This window comes from Tachypleus tridentatus, chromosome 8 (genome assembly GCF_004210375.1).
Source record: "Tachypleus tridentatus isolate NWPU-2018 chromosome 8, ASM421037v1, whole genome shotgun sequence".
NCBI classification, from domain to species: Eukaryota; Metazoa; Arthropoda; class Merostomata; order Xiphosura; family Limulidae; genus Tachypleus; species Tachypleus tridentatus.
In genome coordinates this window covers 87876926-87895266 of record NC_134832.1, presented here as the reverse complement: position 1 = coordinate 87895266, position 18341 = coordinate 87876926, and the positions used below count along the sequence as shown (strand labels likewise).

The 18341-nt window shown below is 33.3% G+C and overlaps 1 protein-coding gene across 5 annotated transcripts in view; it reads right to left on the bottom strand.

The window, feature by feature from the left end:
* Positions 1-3654: 3654 nt before the first annotated feature.
* LOC143222871 (serine/threonine-protein phosphatase 2A 56 kDa regulatory subunit gamma isoform-like) overlaps positions 3655-18341 on the bottom strand; it is a 105174-nt gene continuing 90487 nt past the window's right edge. For all 5 annotated transcript variants that reach the window (XM_076449990.1, XM_076449991.1, XM_076449992.1 and 2 more), the window contains one exon: positions 3655-9004. In XM_076449990.1, coding sequence (XP_076306105.1) covers positions 8864-9004 — 141 coding nt within the window. In that variant the 3' untranslated portion in view covers positions 3655-8863. The remainder of the gene's footprint in view (positions 9005-18341) is intronic.

Below are 18341 nucleotides of genomic sequence, written 5' to 3'. Positions count from 1 at the left end.
AATAGGAATTTTCATAACAAGGTACCATGTATAATATTACCGTACTGTGCAAACCCAGGTTACAAAATTAATATTTTTGTAATTTGTAAGAAATGAAGTATTTGTACATTGAAATTTTGCCTGCTGCCTCAGCCACAATATATACCATAACCGAGAAGTATAGATAATATATTGAACTTATTTTACACAATGCTTATTCTTATTCAAAGAGTAGTAGTAACCCAGCTTCGTTCATGCATTTTTTTTCAAAGGAATTTTAACTGGATAAATCTGCCACTTTAAACACATGTACCGACCAAGATAAACTATGAACTTGGGACCTATTGCAAGTAGGAGTTGTGAAATGCTAACGAAAGACAAACGTTGAACACACCTGTCAAAAACAACTAACATTGTCTGCACATTATTAATAATGGAGAGGATTTTCACGTAAAGTGATTTTAATTATATGAATATGTAAGTTTAAACAATCGTGTTTGGCGATGTGAAGTGTAATCTGATACCACTTAGTGAGATGTTTATTCAAGACAGACTACAAGGATGAGAAACTGTATACACAGATAAACTTTCCCATAACCTTTGACGTCAAGTCCTTGGTCAATGGGCAACAATCACAAATGGAAGACGAGCCGATCTAAAACTGCTGGAGCAAGCACATCGAAGCCTAACCCAAAAGTTTGAATAAATTGTGCTTCCAAAACAAATAGATGTTTCTGGATTAAAAATATGGATTCCAAAAACATGATTGTTCCCTAATGAGGATGGGGAAATCTTGCCTCAGGGCTTTTCAATCTTTCTAAGCTACTGAAAACAGCATTTATTTCCACGATATCATGAAAACGTACAACAAACTCAATATTAACAGTCTCATTTCTCCGAGTTTAAAGAAATACATCCCTTTTAATAATAACAGTATTTTGAGCGATATGTAAATATCGTAGTTTACCTTTCCTCTATAATATTGTATATGAATATTTTTATGCGTACAAATTCTAATACAGATTTCTTAACAAATGGTGTGTGTTCAGCCTTTAACTGCATCAATTCTGCCTTTAGGGAAAGTCACGCAATATAATGTATTTGGACAAAGACTTATCTAATTTCACATGTCACTTAGGCAATAGATGGGCTTCATAGCGTGGTTTTAGCTCAAGTTATACGTAAAGACGACAAAAACTGTAGTTTTCATTTTCTTACCCCATAGAGCGAGTAACGTAGCAATTCGAGCAGTTTCAATGAATACCAGAACAATGATGTAATTCCAAATAAAATTAGTTCTAGAAAGCAAATCTGTTAGTATTTGTCAGAAATTATATGGTATGCTTTTTACCAATACAAAGATCAGCCATCCTAAGAAAATCGTTAATACGTTAACATCTCCAGACATTATGACGCATTAGCCATGTATTTGTTCCTACTTCGTCACTAAAGCGACATTTTGTATTTGAAACATTTTGAGGTTATTTCTTCATCGAATCAAATTTGTTTACATTTGGAATTACAAATATTTTGTTTAAACAACTTTTGTATTTCGTAAAATATCAGAACAATTAGTCTTACTTTTCCAACTGTTTATAAAAACAGGCAAGTAGTATATAAAGCTATTCCATGTATCAGGATGGATATTTTATCTCTAAAATTATACATCTTTATTAATATTTGTTCTACATCTCCTGGGACACAGTGGTTAGTGTGTCACACTGTGGATATGAGGTTCCGTAATTCACGTCTCATTACCGTCAAAAGAAAATCATGCTTTCTGCTTTTGGGGTTTAGGAACGTTTTTATTAAAACCTTCTGAAAAACAGCAGGCAGTTCACAAATAAGGAGATTCGACTACCCTCGGTAGACTCACTAGATAGTCCGTTGTGGCTGCGCTACAAGGAATAGCTAGCACAAACAAATTTTGTGAAAAACTGATCAAAAAAACTATTTTTTTGAATTATGGCGTAACCATTCAACTCACTTTAGCATTAAACCTTATTACTCTTTAAATACTTTCCTTCAAGGTTTTATTTTTCGTTTGTTCGTTATTAAAGTTAGATCTTATTTTCCACTGGTATTTAGTCTTGTTATTCCACGAAGGTTATGATTCTCTCTTTGAAATCTCCCTTGATATTAGAGAACTCGGTAGCTATTCAATCTTGCTATGTAATGAAATATCGTTGTCCTTCTAATTTAAACTTGCTTATTTGATTGATCGATTTATGGGCGCAGTTTCATTTTATTCTTAGCTTTCAGGAGCCTTTTCTGTATATTCCTCAAATCTTACGTCACCGTTACATCTGATGTCTTCTTCACAGTTGTTTGGTAAGCTGTACTCTTTACGTCAACTGAAGACTTCCTTCTTGTTTTAGATCTGTTCACCAAGATGGCTTGATTTGAAGGTTTTATCGAGATATTTGAAGCTTTCTAAGATACACTTCGAATAACTACATGCTACCCATATTCAAACTTCGGTGACATCCTTGATTCACATAAAGATACTAATAATCTTATTCCATTTTACCTTTTATTATAAATCTGTTGCCTTTCTACCCTGGGAGACTAGTTATGTGTTCACTTGTGGTTTTCCTTTAATCTAAACCCTGATCAACCTATCTCATGCCTCTTGTGAATACTTTTTGTTGAACAAGTTTCTACTACTGTGTTGGTTCTAAAAAGATCAAAATCAAACCAGTAGTTAATCTGTGGATATGGAACTGGTGCCTAATTACTTTTAAAGTTAAAAGGTTTCAAGGATATAAGATTGATTACTGGTCTCTGTTGCTGTTTGATTCTTTGAATATCTTTGCCTTACCTCCATGTTTTAATACATCCTCGTTTCTGGTATTTTTCCTGTTTCATTCACAACAGCTACTCTCTTGGTCAAACAAAAGTTATATTACTTCAATCAAGGACATTCTTGATGACGTAACTAAGCTCTCTCATTCCATTTCCAAATGGAAATTTAGTCATGAAGTAACAAATATTTCATTTGGATTCTCTTCCAGTCTTACATTATTTCTTACTTCCAACTTTAACTTAACTAATACTTGACATGTTTCTTTTTTCTTTTCTTCTGTTCATGTGGTCCTAATTCTTTTTGAGAATGCTTTTATCTACAGCAGTACTTATTCACATGCTTCATCTCAATTTTTAAATCTTCACTGAGCATCAGTGAAGCAGATAAGTCAGATTGTCTTTTCTTTTTCCAGTTGGCTTCAGTTCAATGTTGAAAAATTTATGCAACTGATTTGTAATTACTTATATCACCAAAAATTCTTTTCAGCTGGTTGACAATAGTTTTTGGAAGGTTTATCCTAACTTTGGTAAAATCTGGCAGTGCAAGTTCAGTCAACTCAGTTTAGAAATCTGACTTGTGTAATGTGAATACATAACAACAGTTTGAAAAATAATTATAATAATGAGATAATGAAACATACCAAAGAGAGATAAAACAGAAAGATCTCAAGTTACCACTACACTGAAGAATTTTCTTACGATTTATTATATTTGTTTATCCTTGGAATATGATATTGAAAAAGTTACAAACTATGTACAAAAATATGAACAGTTATACTCTTCTTCAAGTATAACGCAAAAATGAAGTTACAGAAAATTTTTATGAAATTAATAATTTACTTCTAAAATATTAATGAAACAGATCCAAACAAAACGAACAATGGCAAGTTTATTTTACATATTCTACCCATCTGATTACAAGTACAGCAGCAACAAAAAATCGAAAAATAAAGATTCACGTATAATCATTTAAGTTATTTTAGAAAATCAACACCTGAACAGCAAGTTTTCATACTCATAACTATAATTTTCAGTAACAAGTTCTTTTTTAATTAACAGTTTGCACATTGTATCATTTTCTGCAATGTCTGAAATATTAAAAAGAAAAAACAAATTATGTGAAAGTATGCCATAAAAATGGAAGTTCATAAAAGTAAAAAATTTAAGCAAAATATCCTGAAATATACTATGTGTGAAAATTTAATCAATCTTTTTCAAGCAGTATTTGTATTTTTTAATTAAAAGAGTAGTGATGTTTCTTGCCAACTCTCAGACGGTATTTAATAAACTAATTTTAGAATAACCACAGATTTGAATAAAACTCTTCAAAGATAATGTAATGACCGAGTGAAATAAATATGTAAAAAATAAAAATATTTTCTCATATGTGACAATCATCTGTTGTTATGAACTGTACAGATAAACACAGTTGGACTGAAAATCATTCATTATAAACAAGTACTTATGATAAAAGTTATAATTCTGGTAAAGAGGACTGTATTTGCATTGAATCATTTCTGAATTCAGCTGTCTGATAATTTAAAAGCAGTTACCATTTCAGTATCTGTACTGATGATGAGATGTTAATAAAATGGTTTGTCTTCATCACACAAAAATTTGTTAATCTGTGAGACTAACCTTTATGACTGTATTGGCAATTACCATGTAAACAATCTTGAACATATAAAGGTTAGTTCTCTTTATAAGAGGCATTATGATAGAGACTTACAAATAAGGTGATCACTATATGTTTCAATCATATTTTCCAGTTTTCAAAATTTAAATTTGAAAAAAAAAACTTAGTATATTTTTACTTGATGCTATCAACATTTTGATAAACAAAGGAACAGTTCAGTGAAAGAAAACAAATTTTAAGATTCAAAATCCTCAAATCAAAAGTTGTAACTGCTTTTTTTGAGGATAATGTATTAGACTGTTCTATTTCAAAGTCTAATATCCATATACACATTTTAAAAAACAACATCAATCTAATTAACTTAGAAAAAGTTTCTTCTTTCCACAAGGAACACCATAACGTCATTTTCTTCCTTTTTAATTATGACTGGCTAAACAAAATATCAAAATAAAATAAAGTCTGGTCCACTAAGTTTCTCTGCTTACAATCCTTAGTTGGTCCCTGCTTCACTTACATATAAAAATGTACAATTTAACTTATTCTGATCTCTTAAGTGGCCAAGACATGTGAAGTCAGACTTCACCAGACTTTTGATATGTCCAGAACAATAAGACTCAGCCAATTACTTTGAAAAACAAGAAAAAAATTATACCAAAATGAAAACAGCAAAAATACACTTCAGAAAGGAAATAATTCATGCCACTACCCAGAACAACTAATGTTGGTAAATTTAAAACTATGTATTTTACTTTACTTATCTTTATTCAGGCAACAAACTTGCCAACTATGAAGTATTTAACCTTTGTAAATCAATTTTTAGTTTCATTCTTTTTTGAGGGAAGCATCTTATATAGTCTATTTTAGTGCTATCTTTTAAATGTTTACTTTTTTAAAGTTTAAACCAACTTCTGATATATGATCCATTCTCAGCTTTTCACTTGTAATGTCAACAACTCAAACACTGAGTAAACAGCAGATGACTCCCAATATTTTATATACATAGTTGAGTGCCAGTGTTCCTTTCTTCAAAGAAGCTAGCACTATAGCACAGAGAATGAAATAAATTCTCCACCTCCAAATTCCACAAAGTAAGAGTTTTTGATAGATGAAATCAATAGAAATATATATGTTATTATAATAAAAAAAACATATTTCTCCAAGACTTGAAACTGTTTTTTTCCATCTTTGTTTTAGAACTACTGGAAAATTATATTTCATGAAGCACAATCGAAATGATTTAGTGAGAGTTACGCATTATCATTAATACAAGTATAATATGTAAATGCTTAAATATCATGCCCTTAGAAACTAATTTCAATTAACTGTAGTAGACATATTGCTGAAGTACAACACTTGATTTCAAATGCACACAATACTTTAAATAACTAAAGTTTTTAAGAACAAAAACTGCAAATCTTACATTACAGAAACATTAAACAATAACTGCTACATGTGAATTACCTCTGTACAATGATTATAATTATAGATTTGAAGTACATAACATTGTGGAAAATTTTCCAAAAATATCAGTTGACTAATATTCAAATGGTTTGGTCATTTAATGTGAAACTTAATCACAAAAAAAATATTCCAAATAATTTTGCAAACATACTTTGACTGTCTGAATAGGTAAAGTACATACTAGTTGAGAGGAACTTTACACTGGGTAATTAGAGAAGACATCTTAAACCAAACTGGCCTTTACATTTGACATCCAAAAGTCCATCAAACCACCTCCTGAAAACAAACTGTTTAAATAGTGTTAATGAAAATCTTTCTATAAATACAACTTTTCCCATTATTAAAATTCATAGTCTGACACTTATCTTCTGCCAATTCCTGTTCCTAGATATCTGTTATCAAATATGGCTGGAACAGTTTAATACCAAGTTCTAACACAGTTACCAGATTTAGTTCATTGCTGCAACAAGACAGAAGCAAAGAACTATTAAGTTAATTTTTGAAATAAAAAAAATCAATGAATATAACATTTTCAGAAAGGTTACTTATTACAAGTTCACATAAGTTTCTAAATCACAGCTCTTATAGAAAGTTCCTACCGATCTTACACATCTGTCACTAATGCAGTAAGTTGCTGTTTAAACTCATCCAAATAATAAAAAAAAAAAGAACAACATTTCTTTTGTCTATTAATAATTTAATTAGTAGAAGATTGTTTTGCTTTTACAAACTGGTGATTAAATAACATTTATTTGTAAATTTTACACTGGAAATTATGTAAATAAACTATGTTATATTGTTCTTCTAAGATGAACATGAATTGCAAAAATAAACATACTTTAAAAAAACCAACATGCTAAAAGAATAATAATAAAAAAGACATCACTGAGTAAAACTACATAAGTAATAAAAATATAGTATGCACAAGACAGAGCAGCATATCCTTATCCTCTTTTCTAATTCATGATTTTTTAAACATTTCTTTTCAGTTTTACTGGTCCTAGCAGTGGCATTTTAAGTATGGAAGATTTATTTGAAAAATTCTAAGTATTGAATTTTCATTTTAAATATGACCAATTTTCAAAAGCTTTGGTTCCTTACTTTATTCAACTGATAAAATTATATCTACCTATCAGAAATAACACTAAAAAGAAATGTCAGGCTGTGTAGTACAAAGATTAGTTTTGATATGTATGGTTAAAAACAACAAAACACTTTTATAAAGTCACAGTTTTAGTTTAATGCAACTTGTCAAAAAATATGAGTCATACTGTTAAGAACTTCATGAAAACCTATGTTACAAGCAAATCTAAACTACGTTTTTAAATAATTATGTCTTATAAGTGTTGTTTTAAGTTCATAAATTCAAATGAGAAAAGTTTAAAATACTCATTTTAATTTTCCACACAAACTATAGCTAACCAAAGTAAACTGACAATTTTTGGGCAAACCAACAAATTCTCCTTTCATACAATTTCCATATTATTAAACATAATCTTCAACTACCACATGTAAGCTAAACATGTCACTGTTTGTGATACATTATTATTCCAACTTCCTATATAATTCCCATGATATTACTAGCACCCATTATTTTACATAAATATTTTGCTAAAGTTTCACATCGATAAATAAAACAGCATCCTCCAACCATTATCCATACATTATTCATGCCTGTGGTTGCTATATTCTCAAACACCCTTTTCTAGTTCTTGGATTTATCCATTCTTCCTCTGTCAAAGTCAGTAGTGTCACATGACATACAGTAATAGACATAATTAAAAAACATGAAGTTCAACAGCTAAACATTATGCTTTAACATATATATAGTGTTGTGTTTTTTATTCCAAACAACTAAATGTTATACTCAAACACACAACTAAATCACCATAAACGTTCATGTTGTGATATTTATTACAAGAATTTTCTTTAAATGCTATAAATAACCATAATGTTCCCATCACTAACACTGTGGGGTTCTTGCTTCATCTTTCTTCAGTTGAAAAAAATAATTTAGGCTGTAAAATTCTATAAAAAATTTTAACAGGTGACGTATTTGTACTTAATCGACTTCTGAAACACACCTGACTCAATTTTGCCTTTCAAACACATTTTTTCTTATCTCCATTAAAAATGGCACTAAACTGTTTCTGGATAAACTTCAGTAACATGAGACATCAAAATGTGTTTGTTTTTGTTATAAGAGATATGTCTATTTTAATACAATGAATTAAAACAAGGCATATAACAACAAAACTTAACTTTTTTGTATTATTGTAATTTTAACACCATAAAAATTATATTTTATGAAGTAATAATTTTTTGATTACCCTATGATACAAAACGCCATAAGCTTTACTGCTCAAACATTGTTAGAAGTAAACAGTTACTCACTTTTGGTATTTCTCTGAAATCACTCAATATCACCGTGGAATATTTAAAAACAGCATTGGAAATAAATCTGATTTAGTTTTTTTTTTTTTACACATTCATTGTAGCTCAATAATGTTTTAAATCATTTTTTCAATTAATGATATCATTATTTAATCTGAAAACATGCATAAATTTTAAAAAGGATAAATTTCACAAGTATGTGTAACATTAAAATAAACTTTTAGATTTTTAATAGTAATGGTTTTAAATAATAGGTTTTAATTAAGTTGTAAAATTCAAAACTTAGTCATTTTCTTATGAAAAATTATCAAACAAACATTTCTTCCAGTTGGTAAATTTCTGTACCTTAAAATTATACAACATAACAAACTTTTACTCTCACATTCCACTATTTTTCTGAACTTCTGAGGTTAATATTTATCAGAAAATTGTTTTAGAATTGTCGTAGATAAGGAATGAGCAGTATCTTGTACAGAAAGTTTCTTGGGGAATGTGAAATTTAAAGTCTCTAGCACCAGCTTTTTATGGGTGGTATTGTATGCTCTTAGTTTAGGGAGTTTTTACATTGCTACACACCCACTCCAGAATTCAACTAGTTTCTGGTGCTGCTGGTGATAGGTACTCATCTGCTCTCTTGTGGTTGTTAAGAGCTTTCAGTGTTAAGCTATCATGGGGAAGTTCTGATTTTCTACTCAACAATGGTTTTTCTTTTCTTATCATTTTTTTAACCTAAAAGGAGAAGAATGAAAATGATAAGTATATGCATGTTATTATAAGGTTTGATTTATTCACACATGTCTCCACCTAAATATTTGCTAACAGCTGGCAGAATAGAACAGTCTTGACTGTATTAAAATTTAATATACTTTATAAAATATATTTGGCTAAAATTACTAAACTTATAAATACAAAAATGCATCAAACAATAAGGAAAACCAAATTCAAATGATCAAAAAACTACTGTAGAACTGCAATATTTCTTAGCTATGAAATATGTCATTGATATTCACTGATTTTTTTTTTCTCACAGTGCAAGTTTAGAGAAACTTAGTTGATAGCTGCTAAATAGTATATAGTTTCCATTTTCAAAAAATTGTGTAGTTTGCTTTAGTATTTATAACTTTTTAAGTTGTAAAATTTTGTAAAACAGTGGTTCAAAAAAAAAAGCACTTGTGTTTTAACATACATTTTTGTTTTTCATGAATAAAGTTCCTCTTCTTATATCAAGTTAGTTATATTTGTTTTGATAGCTTGTAGTTTATTTTACTAATTAGAGCAGTGACTACTTTCAACAAATCACAAAAAAGCAACAAAATCTGAACAAAATTATTGGTGACCCAGGTTATGAACTTTAGTGAAGATAAATTTATGTTAAACATACAGTTTATTTTCAATAAATAACAAGTTATTTCATTTGTGTGCACTATTTGTATATGATGAAATCTACAAATATTATTCTATAAATAATGGTTTGAGTCAAAATATTTTACTACTGTTTACAACAACCACACTGAAGTCTTGCTTTAAAAGAAAACAAGTGTGGCTTTAAAACGTACATAATTTACTGTACAAGCATTTTCAGGAATGAAAAGAATGATAAAAGAGAGTACAGAAAATTTTTCTCATCTGTGGTGTTTCTAAGTGTTGTAAATGTTTCATTATAATCTATTATTCAACTTACAGGAGCTTTGAATAACCAATATCTCTAGAAAACAAACTTTCCTTCACACTGATGTAAATACATTATAATCTTTCATATCAGATCACTCATAATCATTATGTTTATTTCAATGTTCAATTTAATTAATACCTATTCAAGCCTTTCCATACTGCTTCAGGCAATATCACCACATATGGTCATTCTGTATCTGACATTTGTAGAGCTTAAAGGCCTACAGTGTAGTTTTACTGCAAAAGGCTTTGTCATAGAGTTGTCATGTCCAAAGTACACCAATGCTTCTGTTTAGCTTTCCATATTAAATATAACATACAAATGTCAGTGGCTTTGGAAACTGTTCTTTGTGTTTGTGGACTAGTGACTTAGCATTTTGATTAACATGTCTGGGTATAACTTGTTGCAGGTTTCTTTCTGGATGGTCTTGTGTCCCAGGTCGATCCATATCCTTTTCTATTTCAAATGTTATTAAATACAAATGATAGCTAGATCCTGTAAAATCTAAATACCTGATCTGAACACATCATCATGACTTAGAGATTTGTATGCTACTAAACTTTTGTGAACTCTGACCTAATCTCAAAGAATTCTTGTGAATTGTGCTATTGCATAATTAAATCATTGTGCAGCAAAAGCCCTCTACTAACAGGAGGATGACACACACCCTTGTGCAGTAACACACATTATGTATTTACATTTGTAAATCTCTATTCTTTGATAAGGCTAGTAAAAAAAATATCAAAAGTGTGTAGGATGGATGGAAAGGTGTGCGAGATAATTAATGGAAACATATTTTCATATACAGAAAATGTCAACTTCTAAAGACGATACCACACCTTTCACACAGTAAGCTGGAATCCTATATTGAAGTGGTAGAGAGGCCAGTGCAAAGAATTACCTAGATAAGTTCCCTTCAGAAAGCCCATGGAATGTGGCACCCAATGGCAGGGGCTACACTCAGGCAATGTGTTTGGAAATCACACCTCATCTCTTCCAAGGTATACTCTTTGCCTGGGATTAAAGAGAGGAAGATGCAAATGAGACTCATGTGTTGCAGAGATGGATAAAACAAGTGCAAGATCCCTTCAGTACTAACACACAAGAGGTCAGAGAACCAACACATGTAGCATGGTTAGAGCATATTCATGTCTTACCTCGTGCTCACCTCAACTTTATTGTCAGATATCACTAAACCAACACCAGTTGTGGGAGGAGGGCACAGTAGTCATGTCACAATGATTAGTATGGTGTGTACACAACTCAACTCAACTGAACAAATATCAGTTGTAAGAGGAGGGCACATGTGGCAGAAGATATAGTTATATGATGGATAACCTATGCTGCAATGACAATGTCACCACCACCCCATTTCACACTGTTTTGGCACTCTATTCTATTCTTAGTGGAAAGGTCCAATCAGTGAGGTTTCTCCACAATCCACCACCCCAGCAGCTATGCAACTGGTAAGTGGCAAAATGTCTCCTATTCTCTGTTAAAAGAGGAAAGGGGAAGTGTCATAAAGGCTACACCTTGGTGCATCATAGAATTAACAAACTGATGAGTTAACAAACTGTGATCAATGCACAGCCTAGACAGAACAACTTTCTCTTTCTGATTCTCATGGAAACAAGAAGGCCAAAGAGCAACAGAAGGTTTGACCTGGACAAGCTTGAATACAGGACTGTAATCTATATATGGGACAGACACAACAGTAATAGTACTAAAGCAGACAAATTTAACTGTGGTGTCAGTGAGCTCATTCACATGAAAACCAACACTGCCTGGAACCCATAAAAACTGTACAGAAATGGAAGATGAAGAAAAGTGGGCCAGTCAGTCTGAATATCAATGAGAACAGTACAAGACCTAATGTGAAGTGATTCCAGGGTCAATAGAGAGTTAAGAGAGTTGGTATAAATAGCACAGTAGGTGTACTGCATAGCATTTACATGATTCAGGGCAAGAGAAATGGCATACAGTTTGGCAGTGAACACGGAAACTGTAATGGGGATCCAGTGAGCAACCACTGTGAACCACAACAAACCATAGCAGAGCCTACAAAGTCACCTGATTTCAAACCATCTAAATAAATGGGAATAGAAGAATGGTTCAAAAGATGTTCAGCAAACAGAATACGGTATTGTCAATTGCAAGTATTCACCTTCCTTAGATGACCCAAAGAAATATCATGGATGGGTCGGCCAGTGGAGGTGGCAATGTTATCTAAGGACCGACACAATTCAGCCAAAAGGAAGAATTGCAGACTATCTATTCCAAAAGAACATAGCCCACTGAGGAAGGAAGACACAATTTCAAGTGGGATGCTGTGGTAAGAACCACAGTTTTGAAGCATACTGTAAAACAAGTTGCAAGTGACAGAGGTGAAGAGATGGCTCATCTGACTTGATGTACAAACTCTGGACTAGAGAAGTGTGGAAAGCCCTCATGCAGACCTGAAGCCACAGATGGTGAATAGGATCTAACATCTTTATGACAGAGATTTTGGCAGAACCATTGACCACAGATCTATAGTCCAGTTTGGATCAAATGAGGACATGATAAATCTTGAGTAAAGAACATCAACCTGTTCTGCAAGAAAAGAGAAGACATGTAGAATGTTCAGTGCCTTTGACCACTTAACATTAAACTGCTTTATATGAGGAATGAAGGTCGACTTGTGGTTAGAAATAAGCCCCAAGAACATCATCACAGATAAGGAGTTCCAAATCGGAGTAAATACCTCATTGGTAGTAAAAGTGCATGGACACACTTTTGGAGAAATAAAAGGTAAAACTACTTGCAGTGGTCTACTTCAAGAAATGACTGAGAGCAGTCAGAAGCTGCTGCTCAATAAACTTCCTATTCATAGACTGAAACAATATGCAAGAGCATGCTTGCAACAATAGGAGAAAGCTGTGCAGCAGTAGCATTAATCTTCACACTGGAAAGAGTGGCACTCAAAATATAGCCCAGAGGGACTCCAAGTTTCTGTGGAAAATAGAAAGAAAAAATCAAACACAAACGTAGAATTGCCAGTCCATTAAACAATTTTGGATGAAAGTGAATAAACAGCCACACAACCCACATGAATGGAAGTCTCACAACATGTCATACCTCCATAAACTGTTGTAAGCTTTCTCAAGGATTTATGTTCATTAAAGTCCCTCAAGACTGAGACCTCAAATTCTGATTGATTATATATCTCTCCATAAGAGAGAACAAACAGTGATGATATGACACAAGGAAACATAAACTATGGCCTTCAATGGTGTATTGAGTGGCAAAGACAGGGTGAGCTCCTGCTGTTCAACCAATAGGGTCACCTTTCCATGCACTTGTCAATCACATAGACTGTTACTCTTGAATAAAGAAAACTCCTGAAAGGTGACTGTATTGGCATATTTTAGGAATGTTTCCTGTAAGGAAAGACATACAGGGTGATAAGAAACAATTCACACCTTAATGTCATCCACATTAGAACGAAACTTCAACAGTGCTACTGTATCAAAGCGGCTACTTTTACTTAGATGAAGGAGAACTGATTGGAGAGCCCTTGTGTTTGTGACCACAGCATCTTTTATTTAGTGGAAGGTTTGTTGACCTCTATGGATCCTGCCCTAGGTCAAGTGGGCAGGTCTCTCTCAGTGAATGTAAAGTCCAGCGGCTGAGGGTGTGAACAAATAACTGATCTGCATCTCACTGCCGAAAAAGATGGATCTAAGCATATGTCAGAAGCTGTCAAAAGAGGATCCACGGAATTACTGGAAAGAATGGTGTGGCCAGATATAGGAGTACACATTGACTCAAACTCTTTTAACCATAGAGGGCAAAGACTTTGCACAGCTGGAGAATGAGCCTGTCAGAGACACAAATATTTGTCTGCATTCCTACTGTAGCAGTGAAATGTAGTGCAGCAGCATATGTCCAAAATGGGTTGGAGGACAATCACTTCCAAGCCTCAAGATAAAAAATATTGTTCACAATTTTTAAACTTTGTATCTCTTTCTCCTCCACCCACTTAGGGCACAAATGAAGGTGAGAGGGATGGTAACCACTACAGTTAACACAATGAGGTTCCAATTCACAATTGTAAGCTTCATGGTTTTTACCATCACAACAATCATGCATCAAAGAATTATGACACAATGCCTTTGTAGGACCTAAATGCAGACACTGGAAACACTGGAGAGGATTGGGAATATATGGCTGTATCTTACAATTCAAATAACCTGCCTTAATAGTGGCAGTTAGACATGGCAATATAAATACCAAAATAAAATTTGTAGGCATCATAATTCTGTCCTTGTTAGTGAATATATAGCACACTGTAGAAACACTCTTGTTGAAGAAACCTGCAAAGGTCTCTGACTTGGGAATGTTCTTTAGATACCTCTCAACAATAACTCATCTTGGAGAATTCAGAGTAGCATGAGTAACCTTTGAATTCAGGAGGAGTTTGGTGTGTTGTGGCACAGATGTTTCAACCAAAATGTCTCTAGGGTGAAACTTTTTGACTAATTTGGGTAAGCCAGCAAGCCTCTCTAATCCCTTTTAAATGAAAAATGGAGACACCTGCTTTAAGGATTTCTCATGTATCAAATAGAGGTATAGAATCCAACTGTGCAGCAAAATTGTCCATGCAAGATTGTTTTCTAATTAGTTGTTTGCTTAACAAGTTCATTTTATTTTTCAAGGATTGGAGAATCCGTAACGAATAAAGAAAGATTCAGTGCCCACTGACCCAACCCACCATATGGTTCTATGAGGGGAAGCAAACAAGGAAACTGCAGCAATAGCACAATTTAATGAGCATTATACACAAACACTTAACATCAGACATAACGTTCACAACACCCACTGAGAATGTCCATACCCCAACATTACCAGTTGATTAACCCTAGAGGGGGGCACACTCTGAGGCTGCCTGATGACAGGAATTCTACTTCCCTTCATGAATTGCTATGCATAGCAAATATGTGAGTGGATGTTTAGATTCTAGAGATGAACTGAAAGTACAGAACCTTTTCTGAGAGGTCCCCTCACATGTATAGGAATTCACCTAAAGAGGGGTTAAACCCTATAGATGACAGTGAATAACAGTTGTAGAGTAGGCATAGAGCCAATATAAAGGACCTTGTCCATCAGATATAGGAAATGAGTGACATGGTGAATGTAATGGAACAAAATGTGGAAAGTGCAAGCATCACCTTAATTAATAGTTAGATTAGACTTGTAAAAGTAGCAAATTGTCCTCGAAAGAAGGCAAATCTCAAGGAATAAAAAAATCTGTGACAGAAGTCTCAAAAGTTTGAGATACAAGATAAGTTTCAAAAAATGGCACAAATAGGGCAGAAAAGTCTGTCCAAGACTGACTGATTATTGAGGTGAGAAACAGAAGAAAGGAAAATAGCAAAGAACAGTCACTTTCCTGAGCAACCAAAGTCTAAGGAAGGAAGGGTTGATCAGAATAAAAAAAAAATATACGAGTAATAGATGAGTGTATATGAAGAATCAATAACATAGATACTTATATGACAGCAACTACAGGCAAGAAGTAGGAGGTATGCAGGTGAGAGAAAACAGAATGATAATGAAGTCCCAGCCAGGCATGGGAGCAGAGTGAGTGTCTATTGATAAGAAAAGAACAGAACAATGCAGAAAGAACTGAAAAGAACAACACCCTGCAGTAAAAGAAAGTTTGGGATAAAAGTGCATGATAACTAGCAAATGTGGTGACAGCTATGCTGCAGTCAAACAGTCACACAAATAAAGAGGAAAGATGGCTGACTGTAGGATGATCAAGAAGCATAAAAGAAGGTTGAGCCAGTCAGAGAGGTGCCTCCAAGAGAACATGACAAGGATTGTCATAAATCAAGGCCATGGACCAAGGTAAATGATGGACAAATGGGTATGCAAAAGGGAAAGATGAGACCAGTCTGGTTGAAAGCATTGAGAATCAGGGCTGAGGAATGGAGATCAGGAGACCAGAATGTAGGGATTGACAAAGGCATTAATGTATGGAGTCTCCAAGAGGAGGCACACCCAATGGTGTGTAGAATATAATCCTCAACCAGATTCATGGCACCTAGGGCACAGCAGGTGATGAGTCAAACCCACTGAAAACTGGCCCATTAAATAAGCTCCAAGGTTTGAAAGCAATACGTCTTGGACAGGTTACTCCTGTGGCAGTTGATATAGGAAACAACCATGAAGTCATCAGAATGAGTCATAAGTAACAATCCACTAGAAGAAATAAGAAATGGGGACATAACCAAAGAATTGCCAGAAGTTAGAGCACATAACTAAGGAGAAAAAAAAACTGGGTCAATGTGTTCAATGTGAGACTGTCTTTCAGAAATGATCCCTAACCAGAGGTAAGCATTGTTGAAAAGGTGTCAGTCTGATTTGGATGGATGATGTAATGGAAGTACAATGGCATTATTGGATGAATCCAGCCATCAAAAATTATTTTTGAGTAGAAGAGGGTGCAGGTGAACCACTGAAATTAAAGGTGGTTTTCACTGGAGGCACAAGGAGCAAGCACTAAAGGAGATGCAAATATGTTTGAACCAAATGGTTAATTGGTTCCAGTGAAGCCCTACTTCCCATAAGTGATAGAATCTCTTGTACAGCGTGAGTAGGAGAGGAATGAATCTCGGTGACCAGTGGTACCATAACTTGAAAGCAGAAGGGAGAAGCTTGAGCATAGAGTTGGAAAAATTCTCACATAAGATACTTTGTGGGAGGGAAAACAGATTTGGAAGTGCTGATGAGCTACTAATGGTGACCAGCTTTCTAAGAAAAGATATTGTACGAAATAATTCAAACCTGGGAAAGGAAAGTATCCTTACCCAACTAGTCCCAGAAATAATAAAGCCAAGTGAACAAAAAGAGGGTATAAGTAGAAAGGATTATAGTGGAGAATGTAAGCAAAGAAAAATTGTCCCAAAAATGCTCTAGAGAAATAATGGTAGTGAGGATTAGAAGACAGGAATACTGGACACTAGAGAATAAAACTGATACCTAAGAGTCAGCACCATCTAACAGACAAGAGATTGCAAATTTTGAGAAATGAGAAAGAGGAATTTAGAACAACTAACCCAAAATGTAAGAATGAAATAAATGAGAAGGATGACAGTAAGGAATCAGCATGAACACCAATGCCAGGAGAGAGGTAAAACAAAAAAAACTCATTAGGGTTAGGGATTATGAAGAAGAGCCTATGACACAAGGGAAAGAATAAGAATGGTACATTCCTGTGGTACTAATCCTGATAGTGCAAGAAAGTTTGAGATTTCTCTTCAACAGATGGAGAAGTTTCCAAAACAAAACCAGGAGGAGGAAATAATTAAATTCAATATTCCCATTCTTTCCTATCAAAATACGGGGAAGGAACGCCTGAAGACACAGGAGTTGAAGTGGGTTGTATATGAGAACCCATTACTTTACGTACAATAACTGTTACATCATCCCTGGTCAATGTGCCTCCAGAAACCATTGTAGATGTATAATCTGTGTGAGGAAATTGTTTGTTTACACAAGTACTACCAAATATTTCATGATCTTGTAAGTTTATAGTTTGTAGGAAGAGAAAAAAAAAAAGAGTAATTAAGTTCCTTAAAAACTTTGCAAATCTCATTAAATTGAAAAAAGAAAAACTTCTGTAGTGTTCATTGCTTGATAAAAAAAGTGAAAACTCAAGAGTGCAAATGCATAAAGAGAGTTAGTATATTGCCCTCTCATTATCAGAAGGATTTTGCTGCATAATAATATCACTATGCAGTAGCACAATTCCTGAGAAATCCCATAAGATTAGATGTGAGTTCACTAAAAGGTAGTGGCATACACATTTCTAAGACAGATGTGCAGGGAAAATTGCTTACTTTTTGCAGAGGTGTAGCATCATTTCAGGAAATGTATAGTAGTGTGTAATATACACTTTTCTGTTCTTGTGTTTTGATAAACATAATAAACTTAAAGTGGAATATTTAATTTCAAAGTAAAAGTATATTTCTTGAGAGGAGAATCAGAGACATGGGACAAAAATAATCAGTTGTCTTTTCACTAACTAATTTTCTAAAAACTTTTTTTTTTTAGATAATTATATCTTCCATAGAAGACCTAACTTTGTATATTTCAGTTTTTAACACCATAAACATAGAAGTAAAGCTTGCAATATCTTCATACCAAGACATTTTCATACACCAAACATAAAATGTTAACATTCACAATAAGGTTATCCAAAAAAGTATAGGAATGTGCTTCCTCTGGGTGGGCAAGTAAATTTAGTAACTTTTTTGGCTTAAGGTTACCATTTCAGGTGGATATTAAAATCCCTCTATTTAAATATTCTGTGATTTATATTCAAACAATGCAGAGTATAAAATAATA